Here is a 22,508-nt window from a genome sequence, read left to right as displayed (position 1 = left end):
CGCCCTCGGAGTGTGCCCCGCGTGCCCGGGTCCCGCCCCCGCCCCAGCCTCTGGGTCCGCCGCAGGGCCCGGCCGGCCCGAGGCGGGCGCGCCCAGAGCCGCCGGGCGGTGAGTGCGGTCTACCCGGTCGGCGGGGCGGGACCTGGGCTGGAAGAGGGCCGGCCTGAGGGGGCCGTGAGATGGGCTCTCGGAGCCGAACCGGGACTCCCTGCGGGAGGGAGGAAGTGGAGGGTTCTTGCCCCGCCGCTCTGGAGGCGCTGGTGGGAGCGGAAGCGCCTGAGCTCCCGGAAGGCGTCCTGGGAGTCGAAGGCGCGGGGCGAGGAGGCCCGCGCCTGGCATCCCCTCAGTCCCTGCCGGCTCAGGGAGGGCTGGGAGGCGAACTGCGGGAAGGGACATCGTCCTCTTCGTGTGCTTCCTGCCTCCTCCCCAAAACGGGAATGCACACTCTCCCTGCACCCAGTGCAGGCCTCGCCGAAGAGCAGCGGGCTTTTTGCTTTTTGTTTTGCTTAAAGTCTCCTTTGATTTATCACACTGAGACATTTAACTGTGTTAGGTCATGATGACAGTGCTTGTTGGGGCTATTAGTATTTATGTGCGTTGCTGGCATGTGTTCGTCTGCTTAAGTTAGATGATTAAAAAATCGGTTTCACTTTGATTGTCGGTGCTGTATGTTTGCTAGTTGTAATCCCGTCTCTGTGATTAATAAGAACCAGCAGCCTGGCGCGGGAGGGTGTGGGGGAAGTGGAGGCGGCTCTGCTGGGTTTTATCGGCAGCAGATTGCCCCTCTGTTTAAAAGGCACTGACTCCCGGTTAGTGGAGTTTTAATATCTTGTTCTAAACTCAAGCTTACCTGGACTCAGAAGGAGGCTTACAGTTGTTTGTTTCCTCTGAATATTCAAAGACAAAAAAAAAAAATGTTGATTTGCCTATTAGGATTCGAAGGTCAGTTTTGCATACCATGTTAGTATATCAAATTTTAACTCTTTACTCGCTTAGCCCACGGACTTGTAATGTTCATTGTTTCCTGCTTGCATCTAATGAAGAGTCTGCGCATGACTGGGAGGGGAGTAGAGTGGGCAGTTTAAGGAGACCTTTGGGGTCGGAGCAGTAAGGCTGTCCTGGTGGTGTGATCTTGGAACAAGTTATTATCTCTAAATCCCAATGGTCTCAAATAAAGGGTTTAGAAATACTTGCATCAGAAGTTTCTTGTCTTACACTCAAGACGGTTTTGAGTTTTTTCTTTTTCTTGTATTTCCTGTTGCATCTGGACTGAAAAGTCATCTCCCTCACGGTGGAAATGGTGTAAACCCGTTGTTTAACTTTGGCAAAATTTTAATCCCAGGCTGATTTTCCCTGCCACCGTTTTTTCACACTTCTGGGCAGCCTGTCTTTGCTTTCCAGTTGGAAGGGAATGCAAACTAGTTTTTATGTTGACCAAAACACTGTACAATTAAGAAGATAATTCTGAGGGGGCCTTGGGATGGGCTGTCGGAGCTATAAATAACTATGGATTACATTCCAAAACTGTGAATGTTGTAGTAAAAACAACTCTTGGCTTATTATTGCTGGAGACTTGAGTTCTAGTCTTGCCAATGTCATCTACGAGCTTTATGACCAAAAATAAGTTATTAGTACTCAACCTTTGTGTTTTATTTTTCTTTGTAAAAGGGTGATAATATCAGTTCAAATACGTCACAGAGTTTCAGGAATTAGAATAATGTGCTTTGAAAGCATTTTGTGTTATTTAACTTTGAAGCTTTGAAAGAGTTGCATAAACAGTGGTTACTGCTATCCCCCAACTGATTTAAAATTATGACTTTATCTGAAGATTTAACACTTCTTACACAGTAATTATGTAAAAACTTTCACTTTTAAATGTTCTGGGGGTTGGGCGGGCAGTGTCTCATGTCTGTAATCCCAGCACTTTGGGAGGCTGAAGAGGATTGGATTGCTTGAGGGCAGGACTTTCAGACCAGCCTGGGCAAACAGAGATTCCTGGCTTCTAACCGTACCAAAAAAAAAAAAAAAAAAAAATTCTGTAGTGATAAATTTATTTTATTATATATTATATTTTTTGAGACGGAGTCTTGCTGTGTTACCCAGGCTGGAGTGCAGTGGTGTGATCTCAGCTCACTGCAACTTCTGTCTCGTATTCAAACGATTCTTCTGCCTTAGCCTTCTGAATAGCTGGGACTACAGGTGCATGCCACCATGCCCAGCTAATTTTTGTATTTTTAGTAGAGATGGAGTTTCACCATATTGGCCAGACTGGTATTGAACTTCTGACCTCATGATCTACCCTGACTCTGCCTCCGAAAGTGCTGGGATTACAGGCGTGAGCCACCTCACCCAGGCTGGGTAATTTCTTTTAACCCCTTATGGAGGCAGCCCTGTTACCAGTCTCTGGTGGTTGCCAAAACACATCCAAAGGGAGATTTTATTTTGTATCTGTTCTAGGTAACTGTCTCAGAGAGTTTTGCTGTGCAGCTTTTAATTTGCCTTAGTAAAATAGTAAGTAGGTTAACAATAAAAGTCGTTTTGTAACTTTAAACATGACTTAATAAAAGTACTAAAAGTTGGAAGTTCAGGAGGGAAAAATCAAATACATGGGAAAATTTTAATGTCACTGAAATTACAACAGTGTGGTGATATTAACATACTAATGTTTCTGTTTATTGCCTGTGTGAGATGAGCTGTTGCAGCTATGAGAACCTGGTGAAAGAGAAAGTTTTTTCGTGTGTGTGTTAAGAAATTTCTTCGAGGTATGTTAACTGAGGCTCCTTTGTGTTTCAGGGAGTGCATCTAAAGTTAGTGAAGCTGTAGGCAGGTGTTTAATAGAAGAGTAAAGTGCTGCTAATCTGTAGCATTTAGGATCTGTCCACATTAAAACAAAAAACAAAACCCAACACGGTAAGAACTAGATTGAGAAATCTTAATGCAAGATTTGGCAGATACACACTGTCAAGGTATGAAAACGAGTACAGGAGGTGCTAAAACCAGAAAAATTATACCTCCCTGAAATACAGAATAATAGCACTTTTGCAAAGGGGGAAAACTTTGTAGAATGTACTTTCTGTGTCTCATGCCTCAGGTCTGATAACCAGATATAGTTGATCCTCATTTTTTGTGGATTCCATGTTTATGAATTTGTCTACTCACTAAAATTTATTTGTAAGGCCCAAATCAATGCCTCTGATACTTTGTTTGACATTTGTGTACATGTGCATGGTGGGAAAAAATTTGAGCTTCCCAACATGCATGTTCTCAGCGGAGGTCAGACAAGGCAATACTCTGTCTTCTTGTTTCAGCTCTCATGCTATAAACAAGTGTGCTTTTTGCAGTCTATTTAGCAACATGTTTTTATACATTTTTGTGCCTCTTTTGGGGGATTTTGCTATTTACAATGGCCCCCGGTATGGTGCTAAAATACTGTCTAATGTTCTCAGCCAAGAAGGCGGTGATGAGCCTCATGAAGAAAATACACATTTGATGAGCTTTGTTCACCTTTCAGTTATGGTGCTGTTGGCCTTGAGTTCAACATTAATGAATCAACAATAGGTATTAATAAGGTACCTTTAAACAGAACCATATGTGAAACAAGGTTGTGTATTGATCAGTTTGCAAAAATGTGACCAGAGGCTGGAAGGAACCTAACCCTCATTTCCCCTAGGAACGGTGGTTCAGTATCCACTAATTCAGTGGTCACAGAGATTTTATAGAACACAATTACTGTGAATAACAAGGACTAAGCCAGCCACGGTGGTTCACAACTGTAATCCCAGCACTTTGGGAGGCTGAGGCAGGCAGATCACCTGAGGTCACAAGTTTGAGACCAGCCTGGCCAACATGGTAAAACCCTGTCTCTGCTAAAAATACAAAAATTGCCTGGGCCTGGTGGTGGGCACCTGTAATCCCAGCTACTTGGGAGACTGAGTCAGGAGAATCTCTTGGACCTGGGGGGCGGAGATTGCAGTGCGCCATTGCACTCCAGCCTGGGCGACAAGAGCGAGACTCTGTCTCAAAAAAGAAACAAACCAAGAACCAATCATATTAATGATGGTGATAACTACAGGGCTACCTAATGTTGTACTGTGTCATGAATTAGATGGCTTTATCTAGGATTTAATAGGCTGAGAGCTGAGATTTGACTTTGTAATAATTGGGAGTTAGACCTGAGCTATTCTGGGAAGCTTGCTAACTCGAGCTGTGGTGGAAATTCATCTTTTATTCTTGGTAGTAATAGGTCCCTAAGAATATGAGGTGGTTTAGTACTTGTGAATAGGAAATACAAAATACTCAAATAAGTATTCAAATTTTAAGTATTTAAATAAAATAAATGCAAGAGCAAGCATATCCAGAGTAAACAAAATGCCAAAGAGTTTCTGTTATTTCATATGCCTTGCTGTATAAGGCTGAGGTCTTGAAAATGAAGAGAGAGGTTCATAATATCCTAAAATGAGAAAGGAAAGCATGGTTCATCTTTTTCTTTTTCTTTTTTTTTTTTGTATTTTTATTTATGGTATTTGTATATGTTTTTGTATTTTTATTTTGTATTTTATTTTTTGTATTTTTAGTAGAGATGGAGTATCACCATGTAGGCCAGGCTGGTCTTGAACTTCTGGCCTCAAGTGATCCACCCGTCTCGGCCTCCCAAAGTGCTGGGATTACAGGTGTGAGCCACCATGCTTAGCCTCATTTTTATTTGGGCTGACAACAATGTTGACAAATGTGGGGAATTGGTAGTCTGCTCAGAAAGTTTAGACTTGAATTTTGTTTGTCCCCCTTAGATATAGTGATTTCAGTGTGGGCCCACCATAGAGTCACTTTCCATGGGACGCTTTAGGGAGATGGGTGGACTTCAGCCAGCAGTAAGAATTTTACACCAGCATCAGGCAGCCTTGCTTTGGGTCCTGAAATGTGCTGTAATGTAAGTTGGCTTTTGCAACCCAGAGCCTGTATAGATGTTCCTCACCAGGTACATGATCAACTTTCATACAGTCTGTTCATTTGTGTAGTTTACACTGACCAAGCTGTATTGCAGTACCTGAGGATTTTTGTCACTGTGTGGTGGCACTGTCTGCCAGCTCCTGTTGCCAGAGTAGTTGTGATGACTAAGTATCGTACCCCTGCCCTCCTGCAGGGCTGAGAAGTCCCGTAGACTCAAGCCCTGAGCCATGTTACTGTCAGGAAAACTCAAGTGGTTGAGCAGAAAATGCGTTCAGGGTTTCCATCCATAGTGTTAGCTCTCTATGTGGTCTCAGTTAACGGGGGTCTCATTTTCTGTTGAAGTCATGGGAGGTGGAGGCACCTAACGTTACGTGTTCCTGCTATACAGCTTCCAGCCTACATTGGAGGATAAGATACTGATGGCTGGTAGACCTGCTTCCTGCAGAGGTTTCACAGGAGGGGTGCTAAGCCCTCTGGAAAGGGTGTGTACGCCTACCAGCTTACCAGCCCCTTCATTTTCTTTCTCTCTCTTTTTTTTTTTTTTTTTTGTGGTGGAGTCTCACTCTGTTTCCCAGGCTGGAGTGCAGTGGTGATCTCGGCTCATTGCAACCTCCACCTCCTAAGTTCAAGTAGTTCTCCTGCCTCAGCCTCCCTAGTAGCTGGGATTACAGGTGTGTGCCACTGCACCTGGCTAATTTTTGTATTTTTAGTAGAGACGGGTTCACCATCTTGGCCAGGCTGGTCTTGAACTCCTGACCTCGTGATCCACTGGCCTCGGCCTCCCAAAATGCTGGGATTACAGGCATGAGCCACTGTGACCGCTTGCTCCTTCCATCTTCTAGTACAATGAGAGGACTGCCAATAGAGCGGGTTCTTAATCTGGGGCTCACACTTGAGGTTGGCAGGCACCTGAAAAAATTATAATTAGGTATTTTATGCATATATGTGTAAGTGTATGTGTGTGTGTGTGTGTATAATATGTACACAGTTCTCAGGAAATAGACATAGAACATGTATATATATTGTTCAAATATTAGAACGTTTGGCCTTCTAATAAACTTTAAGGAGTGGCGACATATAGAAGTAAGGAATTAGATGCAAACAGAAGTGGCCAAGTCCTTCAGGCGTTGATGCTTCGAATTATGTCAGAGTGAGTCAGTTATACCTGCTTGGGACATGTCTCAATGAGGAAAGCTAGAATAGCAAAGGATCCGTCTGTTCATGTTCTTTCTTTGATAATATGACTGTTGAGAAAATATTTTGAATAAAGACTGTCTTCTGTTTAGAAAAGTAACATAAAATTTAAGGTTATGAGCAGTTCAAGCACTCAGGTGAAATTTAAAAAATGTTCTCACTGAACCTTAACATTTAGCCATTGGAGCTTGATCGCATTTCTTCCTGAGCCTGGCGAAGTCGACCTCATCCTTCCTTCCACTGAACCTGTTCTTGGATCTCAAAGATCTCAGGACTTTTGCTTGACTCCTCTGTAGCTATGGCCCCAGGCACCATAGTGTCTTGGTAGTTTGTTGCCGGTGTCATTATTGCTCTCATTCTCAGCACCAATTGACCTGATGTGACAGTCTTTTTTGTTTACCTGCCTTGGTTACTATTAATGTGACTCCGTGCCTGCTTCTGTTAGAAAAATGTCAAATAATGGCATGGTTTGCGTGTTCCCCAGAGGAGAGGGCTTGCTTCCCCTCGCTCACTGTTGAAATGGTCACTTTATTGCCTGATACGTTTCTCAAGGTGCAGGGGAAAGGGCACAGGCCTAGAAGCCGTGGTTGCTAATGGAAGGTTCGCTTTGACCTAGACTAAATAATTGTACTTGTCACTAAAACCTCTTTAGCATGATCACCTTAAGAATAGTAAAAATAGCATCGGAGTGGGAATGGAGAGACTTGTATTCTAGTCTTAGCTGCTTCAGGAAGCTAACATTCTTGATGCCTCAGTTTTTCTTTTTTTTTAATATATAGAAGAAAAATAATAATCATATTTGGCCATTTGGCTTAAATAATCATATGATTGTGAGAATCCAATGAGGTCATTTATGTGAATGTATTTTGAAAACATGTATGCTGTATACCTGGAGGATGATGGTGGTAGACTAATTAAATTCGTTTCTCTCTTTAGTTTATAAGGCATTTTCAGTTATGTCATTTAATTTGTGCGATAAGCTTGTGATCATATGAAGTTAGTTAAGAAGTTTTTTTTACTGTTTGCTTTAAGGAGGAAACTAGGGCCTGGAGGGTAAATGACTAGCCCATACAGCTAGTGTTGGGCATCCAGGGCAAAGCCTAGAGCAAAATAGGCTTTCAGGAATTGTTGACTGAATGAGTGAAAGATTTAAAGGAGGGCTCAAACTTGGGCTTTTTGATGCTAAAGTCCTGGTTCTTTTGAGTTAACAGATGGTAAAGTTGTGAGAAGAAAGAAGGATTATTCAAATCAGAGATATTTTTAGTAAGAAGAGCAGAGACGGAGGGTTTGAGAATGGGATGTTAACAGGAAGAATATGTGCTGCACGAGGTTGGTGGGCATCACCAGACACTCTGGGGAGGAGAAAGAGCTGGATGACTTAAAACTCTGAAACTGCTTCCGTGCCGCTACCAGAATCTGGTGATTTGCTCTGATTCTCATTTCAGTTTTCTTTCTCACAGAGCCTGACAGCCAGCCACATCACCAGTGTCATCCATATTTGGTGTACGGTACTCAAGGGTAGGGAGTTTCCTTTTCCTTTTCTATAGCGTGTCAACACAGTGTTTTAATAGAAAGAGGAGCTACTCAGTAAATACCTCTGAATTCTTTTTTATTTTTATTTTTTGAGACAGGACTGGAGTACAGTGGCGTGATCTTGGCTCATTGCAGCCTCAACTTCCTGGGCTCAAGCCATCCTTCTGCCTCAGTCTCCCAAGTCGCTGGGACTACAGGCATACAGCATCATACCTGGTTAGTTTTTGCATTTTTTTTTGAGACAGGGTTTTGCCATGTTGCCCAGGCTGGTCTCAGACTCGTGGGCTCAGGCGATCTGCCCACCTTGGCCTCCCAAAGTGCTGGGATTACAGGCATGAGCCACTGTGCCCAGCCACCTCTAAATTTTTTTTTTTTTTTTTTTTTGAGATGGATTCTCACTCTGTTGCTCAGGCTGACTGCCATGGTACAAGCTCAGCTCAGTGCAGCCTCCACCTCCCAGGTTCAAGTGATTCTACTGCCTCAGTCTTCCGAGTAGCTGGGATTACATGTGCCCACCACCACACCCAGCTAATTTTTGTATTTTTAGTAGAGATGGGGTTTCACCATGTTGGCCAGGCTGGTTTTGAACTCCTGACCTCAAGTGATCAGCCTGGCTCGGCTTCCCAAAGTGCTGGGATTACAGGCGTGAGGTACAGCGGCCAGCCACACCTCTAAATTCTTGATGGCCAAGAAGGCTGTATACCCCATGTCATGGTATGATAGTTCATACTTTTGGGTTTGTCCTACCATTGTATATTATTAGCTGAGGCAAAGTTGGTTTTAGCTCAGGGATTGGTCCTGGGGTGGACAGAATTTGGATATTTTATTATTTGCATCCGGAAGTTGCAGAGGCCATCAGGTATTTCAGGATAGTGATGTCTGTCTGTTTCTGACTTTTGGACAAGTTACTGTGTGTGGCAGGAACACTGGGCAGTTTGAATGTGATTCCTCCCACGCCCACCCTCCTGATCTCCACATCTAGACAAGGTAGTTGCTCCACGTTCACGTACTCTTACCTAAAGTATATTGTAGCTGTCATGCGACTGACATGGAGTAAGCATGCCTGGCGCTGTAGCTTTTATTGTATAGATCTTCTTAGAAAACTTCTATAACATATCTCGGAGTTGTGTTCCCTTGCTTGAAAAAAATATATAATCTAATACACCCCACAGTGCTTTTGCCAAGTGATTTGGTTTGGATGTTTGTCGCCTCCAAATGTGATGTGGAAATGTGATCCTCAATGTTGGAGGTGGGTCCTGGTGGGAGAGGTTGGATCATGGGAGTGATCCCTCATGAATGGTTTAGCGCCATCCTCTTGGTGATGGATGAGTTCTCTCGTAGTTCATGCAAGATCTGGGCATTTAAAAGAATGTGGCATCTGCCAGGTGCAGTGGTTCACACCTGTAATCCCAGCACTTTGAGAGGCCGAGGCAGGTGGATCACCTGAGGTCAGGAGTTTGAGACCAGCCTGACCAACAGAAACCCTGTCTCTAGTAAAAATATAAAAATTAGCCAGGCTTGGTGGTGCATTCCTGTAATCCTAGCTGCTTGGGAGGCTGAGGCAGGAGAATCACTTAAACCCAGGAGGCAGAGGTTGCAGTGAACCAAGATTGCACCATTGCACTCCAGCCTGGGCAGAAGAATGAAACTCTGTCTCAAAATAAATAAATAAATAAATAAAAGAATGTGGTACCTCCTCGCCTCTCTTGTTCCTGCTCTTGCCATGTAATGCGCTGGTTTCTGCTCTGCCTTTATTATGATGGGAAGTTTCCTGGGATCTCACCAGAAGCCGAGCAGATACTGGTGCCATGCTTATACAGCCTACTTTGAGCCAGTTAAACCTCTTTTCTTTAAATTACCCAGCCTCAGGTATTTCTTTATAGTGACACAAAATAGACTAACACACCAAGTTAGGTGCTGTGTCCCCTTGTTGACCAAAAGGGACAGTTTTGTGGAAGGCCAAAAAATGGCTCTTGGATTTATAGCTGAGCTTGCCATTAGCACTGACTGTCCCTAAGTTTTTGTAGCTTTAAAATGGATACCTTTTCTTCCTTAATTCTTAACTTTTAGCTGTTTGGAAGAACATATTATTTGAGGCTAAGGGAGTGGGAGGAACGGCATGTGGACTGGCAGAGAAAATATATGATCATTACCTGGAAAAAAAAATCCACAACAAAATATTTATCTATTCATGAAGAATTATGTTCACATATGACAACCATGAAAAAGGTGAATGGCTAGACCAGAAATGGGTTTGCAGTGCAGTGGAGCACACAATGTACTCTGTATCTTTTTTTTTGTTTTTGAGATGGAGTCTCTCTCACACTTTCACAGGCTGGAGTGCAGTGGTGCAATCTCGGCTCACTGCAGCCTCCACTTCCTGAGTTCAAGCGATTCTCCTGCATCAGCCTTCCGAGAAGCTGGGATTACAGATGCCTGCCACCATGCCTGGCTAATTTTTTATATTTTTAGTAGAGTCAGGGTTTCACTATGTTGGCCAAGCTGGTCTTGAACTCCTGACCTCGTGATCAGCCTGCCTTGGCCTCCCAAAATGCTGGGATTACAGGCATGAGCCACTGTGCCTGGCCCTCTGTAATTTTTTCTAGAGCCACACTCCTCTCACTTAAATGGGTGTTATGCTCCAGGTATCAGCATTTCAATGGATGATGATGATGATGATGATGATGATGTTTGAGATGGAATCTTTCTCTGTTGCCCACACTGGAGTACACTGGCCCCATCTCGGCTCACCACAACCTCTGCCTCCCAGGTTCAAAGCAATTATCCTGCCTCAGCCTCTGGAGTAGCTGGGATTACAGGCACCATCACCACCACCCCCAGTTAATTTTTATATTTTTAGTAGAGACTGGATTTCACCATGCTGTCCAGGCTGGTCTCGTACTCCTAACCTCAAGTGATCTGCCTGCCTTGGCCTCTCAAAGTGCTGGGATTACAGGCGTGAGATGCCATGCCTGGTCCTCCTCATATTATTTTTGCTTATCACTATATCCTAGTGCAAAAACTACCACCGAAATAAGAAATAAGATTACTGGAATACACCTAGATTTGTTTTTCAGGTACTGCATACTTTTTTGTGCAAGGTAGAGGATAATTTATGGCTCATAAAGGAAATAAACATGTCACTCCCCTGCTTAAAGCTTTTCGGGCCATTCCAGGACTTTTCACAGACTTAAAATAAAATATCAGCGTTGCGAGCCCTCCAGGCACATGCGACCTGGCCCCGTGCTGCCCACCTCAGGCCTCCCTGTTACTGACTTTAGGGCAGCCACTCTGGCCGCCCCCCAGATCGCCTCCCTAGCTTTTGTGTCTTGGTTTCAGCATGTGCTACTGTCTCTCACCTTCCCCCACCCTCCCTGATCTTTCTGGCACTAATTCCTCTCATCCTTTAGGCCTCAGCTTCCATTTATCTCTTCAGAGAAATCTTCCCAGACCATGCTAGCTAAAGGTGGACAGTGCCCTGTCATTTTCAGTAAATTTACTGTCATTTGTGATTTATTTAACATATTTGTGTATGTTTTGGCAAATAGTTATTTTAATACTTATAAAGCCCATTCACTTCTCAGAACACCATATGAGGGAGGTTTAGTATCCTCATTTTCCAGATGAAGAAATAGACACACAGAGGTAGTCTTTTCCCAGGATCACAGAGATTGGAAGTGGTTTACCTGGATTCAGATTAATCAGGATGCTAATTTGATGTTGAAATAATCATGATGCTGATTTGCCTTTCAATGTGATATGATCCTCCATCGAATACTGTAGCCATGGTTTTTCCCTCCACATTATCAATATGTTTTGTTGGGTTTATTTAGTGCTGTGGATAGGATGTACATAAGATGTAAAATTCAGAAGACTTTTTGTTGGTTTTTTAGAGATTGGTTCTCACTCTGTCGCTCAGGCTGGAGTGCGATGATAGGATCATAGCTGACTGGAGCATCGACCTCTTTGCTTCAAGGGCTTCAAGGGAGCCTCCCTCCTCAGCCTCCCAAGTAGCTGGGACTATAGGTGTGCATCCCCATGGCTGGCTAATTTTAAAGTCTTTTGTAGAAATGATTAAATTTCTAAACTTCTGTGTTGCTCAGGGTGGTTTGGAACTCCTGGGCTCAAGCGATCCTCGTGCCTTGGCCTCTCAAAGCACTGGGATTACAGGGCTGAGCCACTCACCCGCCTGTAAGACCTTTTTTTTTTTCTTATAACTATTATCTTCCACCTTTGCTTTGTTTTTCTGTGGCTAGATAACACTTAAGTTGCCAGGTAAAGGAAAAAAAAAAAGAATAAAAGAAGATAACACTTGGTCCCTAACCCTCGCGTCCCAGCTGTATTGTCCTTATCTGGCACCTTCTTCCTACAGAAGCCTCTTAACAAAACTGATCCACCTCCAGTGACTTCTGGAGCCACCCTCTCCAGTCAAACCATCCTACACAGAACTTTTTTTTTTTTAAGGTAGGGTCTTGCTCTATTGCCCAGGCTGGAGTACAGTGGTGCAATTACAGCTCACTGGAGCCTCAACCCAGAGCTCAAGTGATCCTCCCACCTCAGCTCCCTGAGTAGCTAGGACCATAGGCCCACGCCACTGCTTCCAGCTCATTTTTAAAATTTTTTGTAGAAATGGGGTCCTACTGTGTTGCCCTGGTCATTCTGCAACTGCTGAGCTCAAGTAGTCCTGCTTCAGGCTCCTAAAGTGCTGGGACTATAGGCATGAACCATGTGCCTAGACGCATGGAACTTCTAAACTAAAATAGTGTTAATATCATGTCACTGGCCAGCTCAGGGACAAATGATGACAACTGCCTGTTGCCTATGACATTAAGTATAAACCTGAAGGCCAGCTGTCAGCTCTTTCCTAAGGCTGCCCATAACAGGCTCACCTCAATTTAGCTTCTGTTGCTTCCTAACATGGATTTTCAGTTCTAGTCAGGCAGGTCTAGCCACCTGCTCCAGGTGCTCATTCCTGCCCCTGTGCTGCCTTTCTCAGACCGTTGACTCAGGATGACTGCACTGGGGATGAGACAGACTCCTTGCACCCAGGAAGTTTACAGAAACAGTGCGATCCAGGAAGGTAAGGGAGGCCAGCGAGGCGAGTGACTACCTAGGGCAGGGAAACCAGGGAAGGAAACTTTCGAAGTGGCCTTTTGGAACACACACGCATCCACAAACCACCCCCAAACAAAAAATAGATGGGCACAAGGCAAACACATTAGCTGACATTGATCTCTTTTGTCACATAGTACCCATTTTAGTTTTAAATAACATTTAGTCTTTGATTACCTTCTTTTTAATTTTGCCTGTTGTTATCCTATCCCATAAACTTTAGTTTCCGAATAATAGCTTGACTCCTTGAAAGCAGAGATCTACCTGTTTCTCCATAACCTTTCCTGGGCACTTTGCTGAGCTTAGAATAATTGTGTAATAAACATTGGTTGATTTCATTAATAAGGTTGCAGCAGATGGCAGGTGCCTTGTAGATGCACCTTTAATACCCATTGTCTTATCTACCTACTTTGAATGTAAGTTGCTTGTGGGTTTAGGATTTCGTAGCATCTGTATAAGCTTAAATGTCTAATCTTCCACTGTGCTAGAATTCTGGGTCTACCTTGTGTCATTTGATGCTTTATGCTTTGATATTTTGTTTCTGTGCATACTTTATGTAACCTAAGGCATATGGTAATCTGTTTGGGTCTAGAATTTTGAAAGCATTGTCCTTTAACTTAATGAGATAAAATTAATTTAGGGAATCATGAGTCTAAATGCTGTATTATTACAGACTAGGATGCTTATCAGCAGTGACTACCCAAAATCCTAAGACTTTAAACCCAGATCTTTCCTAAATAGGAAACTGGCTTGGGTGAAGAGATTACCTAGTTCTTGGGAGTTCAACAAGTCTGTTTCTGTCAGTCAGTTCCAAACCCTTGTTGGTTTTCTCCATTGTTGAACAAGTTCATAATTCTTCCTCTCAGGAGATGGTCTTTTCTGTTTTATAAAGAAGATCAGGAATGTGAGCACCACTAGGTTTTCTCTCTTAGATCTCTGCTTTTACCCATCCTTCTCTCTGAAAAAGAAGACATGTACGTGGGTTACGAAGTCGTTGCCTCCCAGCCACTCCACCCCCACCACTTGTAGTCTTCCATGGCCCTCCCCTCCCCTCTCTGCTTGCCATGCTCAGTAAGCTCTGCCTCTGCATTTTCCTGGGTCCCCACGGCTCCAGTGCCAGTGCCTCTCTCTGCCTTCTGTGTGCCTGCCCACAGCTCTGGCTTTCCGTTGTCCACCCTGTGCTCAGTTTCCCGAGCCCCACTCCGTTCCATGTGGTGCCGCCAGGATAACTTGCCCAGAACAGGTGGAGGACCAAGCTGCTTTTCTGCTCAGAGGGAGCTTTCAGTGACTCCTTAATGTGGGTCAAGCCGTGGTCCTGTCGAAGTCCTCGGTCCTTTCACGATGTGGTCCCTGTCTAAATTTCCATCCTTGTCGCTTGCTTTCTGTCCCCATTTTACTCTTGTAGATGATTTGGGCAGTGTGTTGTTTAACATTCTGCTTCTGTTCTTCCCTTCTTGGGGAGGAACTTTTATATTTCTTCTTCAGAGGCTCTGCTTAAGTTCTGTTTTGTTCGCAGAGCCTTTCAGAATTTGTATTTCTGTAGGACTTTGTTTCTAGCACTGTTTTGACACTTTGCACATTTTGCTCTAACCCATTATTTCTCCAGGTGTTCCCTAAGCTGTTTCAGGTTAAAAACGGCTCATGGCTGGCTGCAGTGGCCCACAATTTGGGAGGCCGAGGCAGGCGGATCACAAGGTCAGGAGTTCGAGACCAGCCTGGACAACATGGTGAAACCCCATCTCTACTAAAGATACAAAAATTAGCTGGGCCTGGTGATGCGGGCCTCTAGTCCCAGCTACTTGGGAGTCTGAGGCAGGAGAATCTCTTGAACCCAGGAGGTGGAGGTTGCAGTGAGCCAAGATCGGCCACTGCATCCCAGCTTGGTGACAGAGCGCGATTCCATCTCAAAAAAAAAAAAAAAAAAACCCAGCTCATGATGTCTACAAGGTTTCACGTGTACAGGGCTTCTGTCCCCATTGCCTTTACCCATAGGGTGCCACGGCAGATTAAAGGAACGGAGGAAAACACGCTGCTTAGCTTGGTTTACTCCAGGCTTCCTCAGACTTATTTACCATGGAAAAACCTTTTTTTGTTACAAAATATGAACACCCAGTGCAGAATGTTTTGGAAGAATTCTGCCTTAAACTAGATGTCTTGGTGCTCTTTCAATCTCCTGTGCAGACTGAGAGCTCTTCAAAGGCAGCTACTAGGCTTGGCTCATTTTTCCTGCCCGGACCTCTTTGTAGATATTTAACATTTACTGAATGAAGTCATATCGCATGATCAGGGATTGATATTTTTTTGGAGTCCTGAGGTATGAATATTACAAAGAAAAGCTGGTCTGCCACATGTTGTGACCAGTGCATGGTAGGTTCTCCATAAATGTGGAAGAATAATGAATAAATGCCAAGTGTCTGTGAAGTGGTACCGTTAAGAAGTTGTTTTTCTCAGTTGAGCTAGTCAGGTCTGTGTGTGCCAGTAACTGTGTGTATGTGTTTAAATAACTCAGAAACGGGAAACTGGGCAAAAGCATCCTGGTTTTCCAGGGCTTTCCTCCAACTATTAATCTTGTTTTAGCTTTTATATTATGCTGTAATTTAAGAAAACAACAATAAATCCAATCTTATTACAAAACATGATGCGGCCAGGTACGGTGGCTCACGCCTGTAATCCTAGCACTTTGAGAGGACGAGGCGGGCGGATCATGAGGTCAGGAGTTCAAGACCAGCCTGGCCAACATGGTGAAACACTGTCTCTACTAAAAATACAAAAAATTAGCCGGGTGTCGTGGCGCGCCTGTAATTTCAGCTACTTGGGAGACTGAGGCAGAAGAATTGCTTGAACTGGGGAGAGGTTGCAGCGAGCCAAGTTGCGCCATTGCACTTCAGCCTGGGCAATAGAGCAAGACTCCATCTCCAAAACAAAACATGATGCTAGATAAATTCATGATAGGTGATGATTGTATAGTATACTGTTATACAAAACGTAACGTTTTAACATAAAGATACTTTTTTTTTTGAGACGGAGTTTTGCTCTTGTTACCCAGGCTGGAGTGCAATGGCGTGATCTTGGCTCACTGCAACCTCCGCCTCCTGGGTTCAGGAAGTTCTGTCTCAGCCTCCTGAGTAGCTGGGATTACAGGCACGCGCCACCATGCCCAGTTAATTTTTTGTATTTTTTTTTTTTTTTTTGAGTAGAGACGGGGTTTCACCATGTTGATCAGGATGGTCTCGATCTCTTGACGTTGTGATCCACCCGCCTCGGCCTCCCAAAGTGCTGGGATTACAGGCATGAGCCACCGCGCCTGGCCTAACATAAAGATTCTTATTGGACTTCAAATATCATTTAACCCACCAGTGGGATTCTCATACAGCTTTCCATGAGTATGTGGCATGCGTTAAGCTGCCTCTCTGTTAAGCTGCATCACCATTTCACTGGTAGTGATGCTGTGTTTGTGGAGCAGACTTTGTTCTGAAAACCTTTTTTTTTTAATTGGGCATATCTGTACAGGCATGTTGTGCATGCACATAAACATTTATAAGCATCAAATAACATGGGCATGAATATTCACAGTATCCCTTCTTTTAGTTCCTACATGAGCTGCTTAATAGACTGAATGGAATTTAACCCTTTTCTCTCTTCCTGAAACAAGCCCATTCTGTTCCTTCGTGTGGGAAGAATTTCATCCTTAGAAGAATGATTTGCATTTGGTTGAGGACTCATTCTGTTAATGACTAGGATTCTAAGAGTCTTGAATTTTGTTTAAATTATTTTTTCCCCTTTAATTTTTTTTCTTTTAGGCTCCAACCAGGAATGGAGACGCCATTGGATGTTTTGTCCAGGGCAGCATCTTTGGTGCATGCTGATGACGAAAAACGTAAGTCAGAAGTTTATTATAAAATAGCTTAAGTGCTTCACTGATCCCTTGCTTCCTGCCCCATAACAAAATTACGTGCATCTCTACCTGGTTTTCTGGCTATTTGCTGCTGTTAACTTTGGTGGTTTTCTTTAGAGAGAACAGCTTGGCATCCTCATGTGTATTTTCAAGTACCAGAACGTGTAAGTCTTTTAATTGGCATTTAACTTTGAAATACTGGTGTGTGGCTTTTTTTTTGAGATGGGGTTATGCTGTGTTGCCCAGGCTGGCGTCAAACTCCTGGACCCAAGTGTGGGTGCTGGTATTTAAAATATGTAAAATATTTAAAATACCAGTTAAATACCAGTAGTCCCAGTTACTCGGGAGGCTGAGGCACGAGAATCATTTGAACCTGGGAGGCAGAGATTGCCGTGAACCATGATTGCACCACTGCATTCCAGCCTGGGCTACAGAGCCAGACTCTGTCTACAAAAAAAAACCAGCTGGAAAAAAGTTGGGACTTCGCAGCACCAGTATCACCGATCACTGAAAGGAGAGGTTCCTCAAGCCCAAGGAAGAACAGCAATCTCAAGTTGTATTTCTATTCAGTACCTTCCAGGGTTACCCTAGACACAGATTACATCAATGTCTCATGAGCAGAGGAATGATTATTTTAAGTAAATTTATCCCTTCTAGGCCATCCAGATAAGTGACTATTGTGTTACTACAAAACCACCATTTTACTATTTATTTTAGCCCTACAGTGTACTATTAAGATATTTCTTTTATTCTCCACTAGTAGACATACCTCTGAAGCCTTAATACTATCAGGTATTATAGACTCAAGTCATAATAGGTACTATTCTCTTCAAAATGCTGAAACAATAACATCCTCAAAAATGCCCAAGTTTTTAGTTCTCTAGAAGCAAAGGAAAAGAGAATTATTTAGGTCACCTGGATGAGTTGGGAAACTGATCTCAAGTAGTAGAACATTTTTCTGTTTGTAATAAGAGGCCTATTCACAAGGCTTTTTTAAAGTGTTGAGGAAAACGTTAACCTCCCCTAAAGTCTAAGAGCAATTTACAACAAAAGCGAAAATAGAATTAATGTAGGGCAGAGAAAGGTGAGTCAGGCTGAACCAGCCCAAATAAGTCTTAAGAAATCAACTGAAAGACATCAAAACCTAATGTTCAACGTTGTCTATAAAATGTATGACTTTTCACACACATAATAATATGTAATTAATATATTAGGTAATAGAAAATACAGTGCCTGGTTTTCGACCTCTGCGTGCTTGAGAGTGGTACACAGAACACAACAGTAAGAAAGGTCTCCCAAAAATGTTAATAATAATTGCAGGCATCTTTGGACATTTTTCAAATGTAAAAAATGATCCTAAGAAGCTGAAACCATGACACAGGCATTCTAGAATTGTCCCAGTCCATTCCTAGACCAACTGGAGTCATTAGAGTCAAAAGAATGTTCAACTAGACATGGTAGCCCACATCTGTAATGCCAGCACTTTGGGAGGCCAAGGTGGGTGGATTGCTTGAGGCCAGGAGTTTGACACCAGCCTGGGCAACATGATAAAACCCCATCTCTACAAAAATAGAAAAATTAGCCAGGTGAGGGGGCACATGTGTGTGGTCCCAGCTACTCAGGAGGCTGAGGCAGGAGGATTACTTGAGCTGAGATCACACTACTGCACTCCAGTCTAGGCAACAGAGCAAGATCTGTCTCAAAAAACAAAAGGAGAATGTTCTAGGTTAAAGTCTACAGTCTGTTCTCTGATTGTTAGAGCCTTACATGTGAATTTATTCTCATTCTGCAAAAATACACCAGTGGGCTGTGTTCAACACACAAGGAAGGTAAGAGTTCCTCTCTCCCTCAGCAGTGTCAGTTTCTCTGAAAACAGCTCTCCCAAACCATAGGCTCCAAAGGGAGTCTTGCATCTACATCACTGAGTGTGTTTGTCCCCACTTCTATACATTTTACAGCCACAAGAGTCTGTATACAAGCACATTCATGAGTCCCATGAAGGCAGGGACTGTCCCTTCTTTATCTTTCTATGACCCATTCATAAGAGTTCAATCATCACTCACTAAATTGGAAGCTAGTTAGGCCTCCAACTGGAACAGAATGATGAAAAGGAAAGAGAAACAAGTCTTTACTCTCCCCACTCAAAGACACAAACGGTTATCCTGAGGTCATTATTTGTATTTTTCGTTGTATAAACAGTATTTTCTTTTACTGATCCTAACTAAAGTCGGGATTGTAAAAGAGAAATTCAGACTACTACCTTATATAAAAACTTCTAAACTAACTATGTTGATATTCAACAAAGTTTGCGAATAGCTATTGAAGTCAGCCACTTCTTCAAGGTCCTCACTGCTCCCTACAGACTTACAGTGGCTGTTCCCTGCACTGGCACCAGCCCGCTCCACCCCTTTCTCTCCCTTCACCCCAAGAATTCCTGAGCTAGATCCAAGCTGGTGGTAGGCCTGGACACAATATCCTCCTAATCCTCAGCAGATCACATAGAAAAGTCATTGCATAGGTACCACATTTTAGGAGGGGTACTGCCAAGCCTGGGTAGGTGGAGAAGACAGCAGTGAGCTCAGAAGACATCTCCAACACAGGATGGTTGACAGTGCTGGAGATAGGTGCTATCCATTGGTGGAAAGTCATATTTATTGCAATCTTACAGGAATAAGGGAGTTTTGTTGTTGGTCAGATAAAAAGCCTTCAGTGTCAGCTGCCTCCCCCGAGCTCTGATTCCTCAGATTCCCACTTAACATCTTGAACTGCAATTTCTTTAGTAAGGGATAGTTATACCTTACCATCAAGTGGTTATATCCTCACAACAATCAAAAGGTAAATAAGTTTGAATTATACAAGAGGTTGAAAAAACCTTACCACCTACCTCACCCAATCACTGGCAGAATGATGATCTTGTAGGGGTGATGGCAGGAGGGTCGGAAGACACAGATGCAGGGTAATATGGTTTGGATATTTGTCTCCTACAAATCTCATATTAAAATGTGATCTCCAGTGTTAGAAGCAGGGCCTAGTGGGAGGTGTTTGGGTTACGGGGGTGGATCCCTCATGAATGGCATGGTGATGAGTGAGTGGTGATGAGTGAGTCGTTATCACTCTATTAGTTCACTCAAGAGCTGGTTGTTTAAAAGAGCCTGGAACCTCTTCCTCTTTCTTGCTCCTCCTCTCACATGTGACATGCCTTCTCCCCGTCACCTTCTGCCAGGAGTAAAAGGTCTCTGAGGCCTCCCCCGAAGCCAAGCAGACTCTGGTGCCATGCTTGCACAGCCTACAGCACCGTGAGCCAATTAAACTTCTTTTCTTAATAAATCACCCAGTCTCAGGTATTCCTTTATAGCAGTGCAAATGGACTAACACACATGTTAATGCAGAAGACTGGGAAAAGCCCTATCAGAAGCCAACAACATGCCAGGAGAGAGGGCAAAGCAGTCCTAACCAGGAGTTGAAAGCTCATTAGTAAGCTCAGTACACGACAGCCCATGAATCCTCATGAACACTTTGTAAGTAGGTATTGTTGCTCCACATTACAATGAGAAAACAGAGGCTTAGAAAAGTAAAATTCTAACAGCCAATAGAGAGGCAGACCTCAGATTTTAAGGACATGCACTTGCTGTCTGCCAGTCCATGAAGGACTACACTGGAAGGAGCTCATCTTCGAGAACTTACAATGTATAAAAGCTCAACCTATTTTTTTTGTTGTTATTAATATTTTAGTGCTTAGAAAAAGAACTGATCCTACATGAAACAGTAATTCTTACAATATTGTTTAGCATAGTAACCTTATCTTTGAACAAGAGCATTAAAAAATAAATATGCTTTTGGATGAGCAGGAAAATTGCTTTAAAATGTTGTGGAATAATCTTCCAATATTGTTCCTTTCACCCATCCCCAAACTACACAAGTGAACATTTTTTTCTCTCAATATTTGTTCTTTCTCAGCTATACAAACATAATTTTCATGACTGTTTTCCATTATGATGTATACTGTACATTTCCAATGATGTAAATGACCTTCAGTGATTATTTCCATCTCTAGTCCTCTACTGGTCAATTAGAGTATCAACTAACACATGTTTATCTCAACATCTGAGACACATGAGGAGTATCTTCACTGTAGATCACTGACAGTAACCTGTGAAGGAAAGAATGACCTACAGTTAACAGTTCAAGCTCTAGCATACAAAGTTAAAATACCAATTAAGGCAAGTCAAGGTGGCTCATGCCTATAATCCCAGCACTTTGGGAGGCTGAGGCTGGTGGATCACATGAGGTCAGGAGTTCGAGGCCAGCCTGGCCAACATGGTAAAACCCCATGTCTACTAAATATACAAAAAAAATTAGCTGGGGATGGTGATGGAACACCTGTAACCCCAGCTACTTGGGAGGCTGAGGCAAGAGAATCACTGGAACCTGGGCTAATTTTTTATATTTTAGTAGAGAAGGGGTTTTACCATTTTGCCCAGGCTGATCTCAAACTCCTGAGCTCAGGCAGTTCACCCACCTTGGCCTCCCAAAGTGCTAGGTATATAGGAGTGAGCCACTGTGCCAGCCTCCAGCTGTTTTTTTTTTTTTTTTTTTTTTTTTGAGACGGAGTTTCGCTCTTGTTACCCAGGCTGGAATGCAATGGCGTGATCTCGGCTCACTGCAACCTCCGCCTCCTGGGTTCAGGCAATTCTCCTGCCTCAGCCTCCTAAGCAGCTGGGATTACAGGCACGCACCACCATGCCCAGCTAATTTTTTTTTGTAGTTTTAGTAGAGACAGGGTTTCACCATGTTGACCAGGTTGTTCTCGATCTCTTGACCTCGTGATCCACCCACCTCGACCTCCCAAAGTGCTGGGATTACAGGCTTGAGCCACCGCACCCGGCCCAGCTGTTTTTTAAATAGGATAAATTGATGAAAATGAGAGGGCAAGGTGCTTGATGCTGGTGTATAAAACGACACCTTGGCATGTCTTTAACATGATATTTCATTTTATTGAAGTGTTTACAAAATGGTTATGTTTGGTAATTTTTTTTCTCATATCTTCAAATTTTAAGATCTACGCTGACTTCCTTACTTAGATTAAAATAAATTTAAATTAAAACTTTGTTCTTGAGGGTTTTGGTGGAGGAGATAGTGCTTTTGAATGAACATGCAGATGAGCAGAAAGGCTAGATGAGGCTGGTGTGAGTTGTGTGGCAAGGACAGCAGCTTTTGCAGGGGTTGCTTTTGCATCTGCTCCAAGATTCACTAACTCTTTGTTAGGAGGTGATCATTGAAGGTTGACTAATTGATGAAGCATTAATTACCATAATTCTTTCAAGTAAGCTTTCCTAAGAGCCCAAGCTTTTATTATTATGGGGACATATGACCCCATTGTATGGAATACATATATATTTCTAGGTTGTAGTCTATATTTGCCTAAAAGGAGGAAAGCAAACCAGATCAGATTAATGATAACATAATGTTTAGTTGCATTCTTATACTGGTTTTCTTTGATTGATTTCTTTTCTCAAGATAGTGATGACTTCTGGTGGGCTTCTGCATCAGTCAAGTGAACCTCTTAGAGGGTTGCTCTTGTGACTAGATCAGCTGGGCCCACTCCTGATTTTTCTCTCTCTTTCTGTCTTTTCCCTAACAGCATCTAATGACTGTTTTCCATTATGACACGTACTGTACATTTCCAGCGACATATATGACCTTCAGTGATTATTTCCATCTCTAGTTCATTAAAGGTCATTTATGTCGTCGTGGCTTTTGAATGTTGTTGACTGTGGCACATAGTAAAAAAGCACTTTAGGCTGGGCATGGTGGTTCATGCCTGTAA

The 22,508-nt window shown here is 43.1% G+C and overlaps 1 protein-coding gene across 3 annotated transcripts in view; it reads left to right on the top strand.

Annotated features, from left to right (window-relative positions):
* Positions 1–22,508, top strand: part of VGLL4 (vestigial like family member 4) — a 165,134-nt gene that overhangs the window by 1,218 nt on the left and 141,408 nt on the right. The window contains exons 1-2 of one of the 3 annotated variants that reach the window (XM_035273653.3): positions 46–108; positions 16,587–16,663. In XM_035273653.3, the coding sequence (XP_035129544.2) occupies positions 16,600–16,663 (64 nt within the window). In that variant the 5' untranslated portion in view covers positions 46–108; positions 16,587–16,599. Of the gene's footprint in view, positions 1–45; positions 109–16,586; positions 16,664–22,508 lie in introns of those variants that run through there. The other 2 variants (XM_035273655.3, XM_078351660.1) reach the window with 2 other exon arrangements.

The sequence above is a fragment of the Callithrix jacchus genome, chromosome 15 (assembly GCF_049354715.1).
Source record: "Callithrix jacchus isolate 240 chromosome 15, calJac240_pri, whole genome shotgun sequence".
Taxonomy (NCBI): Eukaryota; Metazoa; Chordata; class Mammalia; order Primates; family Cebidae; genus Callithrix; species Callithrix jacchus.
This window is presented reverse-complemented; position numbering and strand designations above follow the sequence as displayed.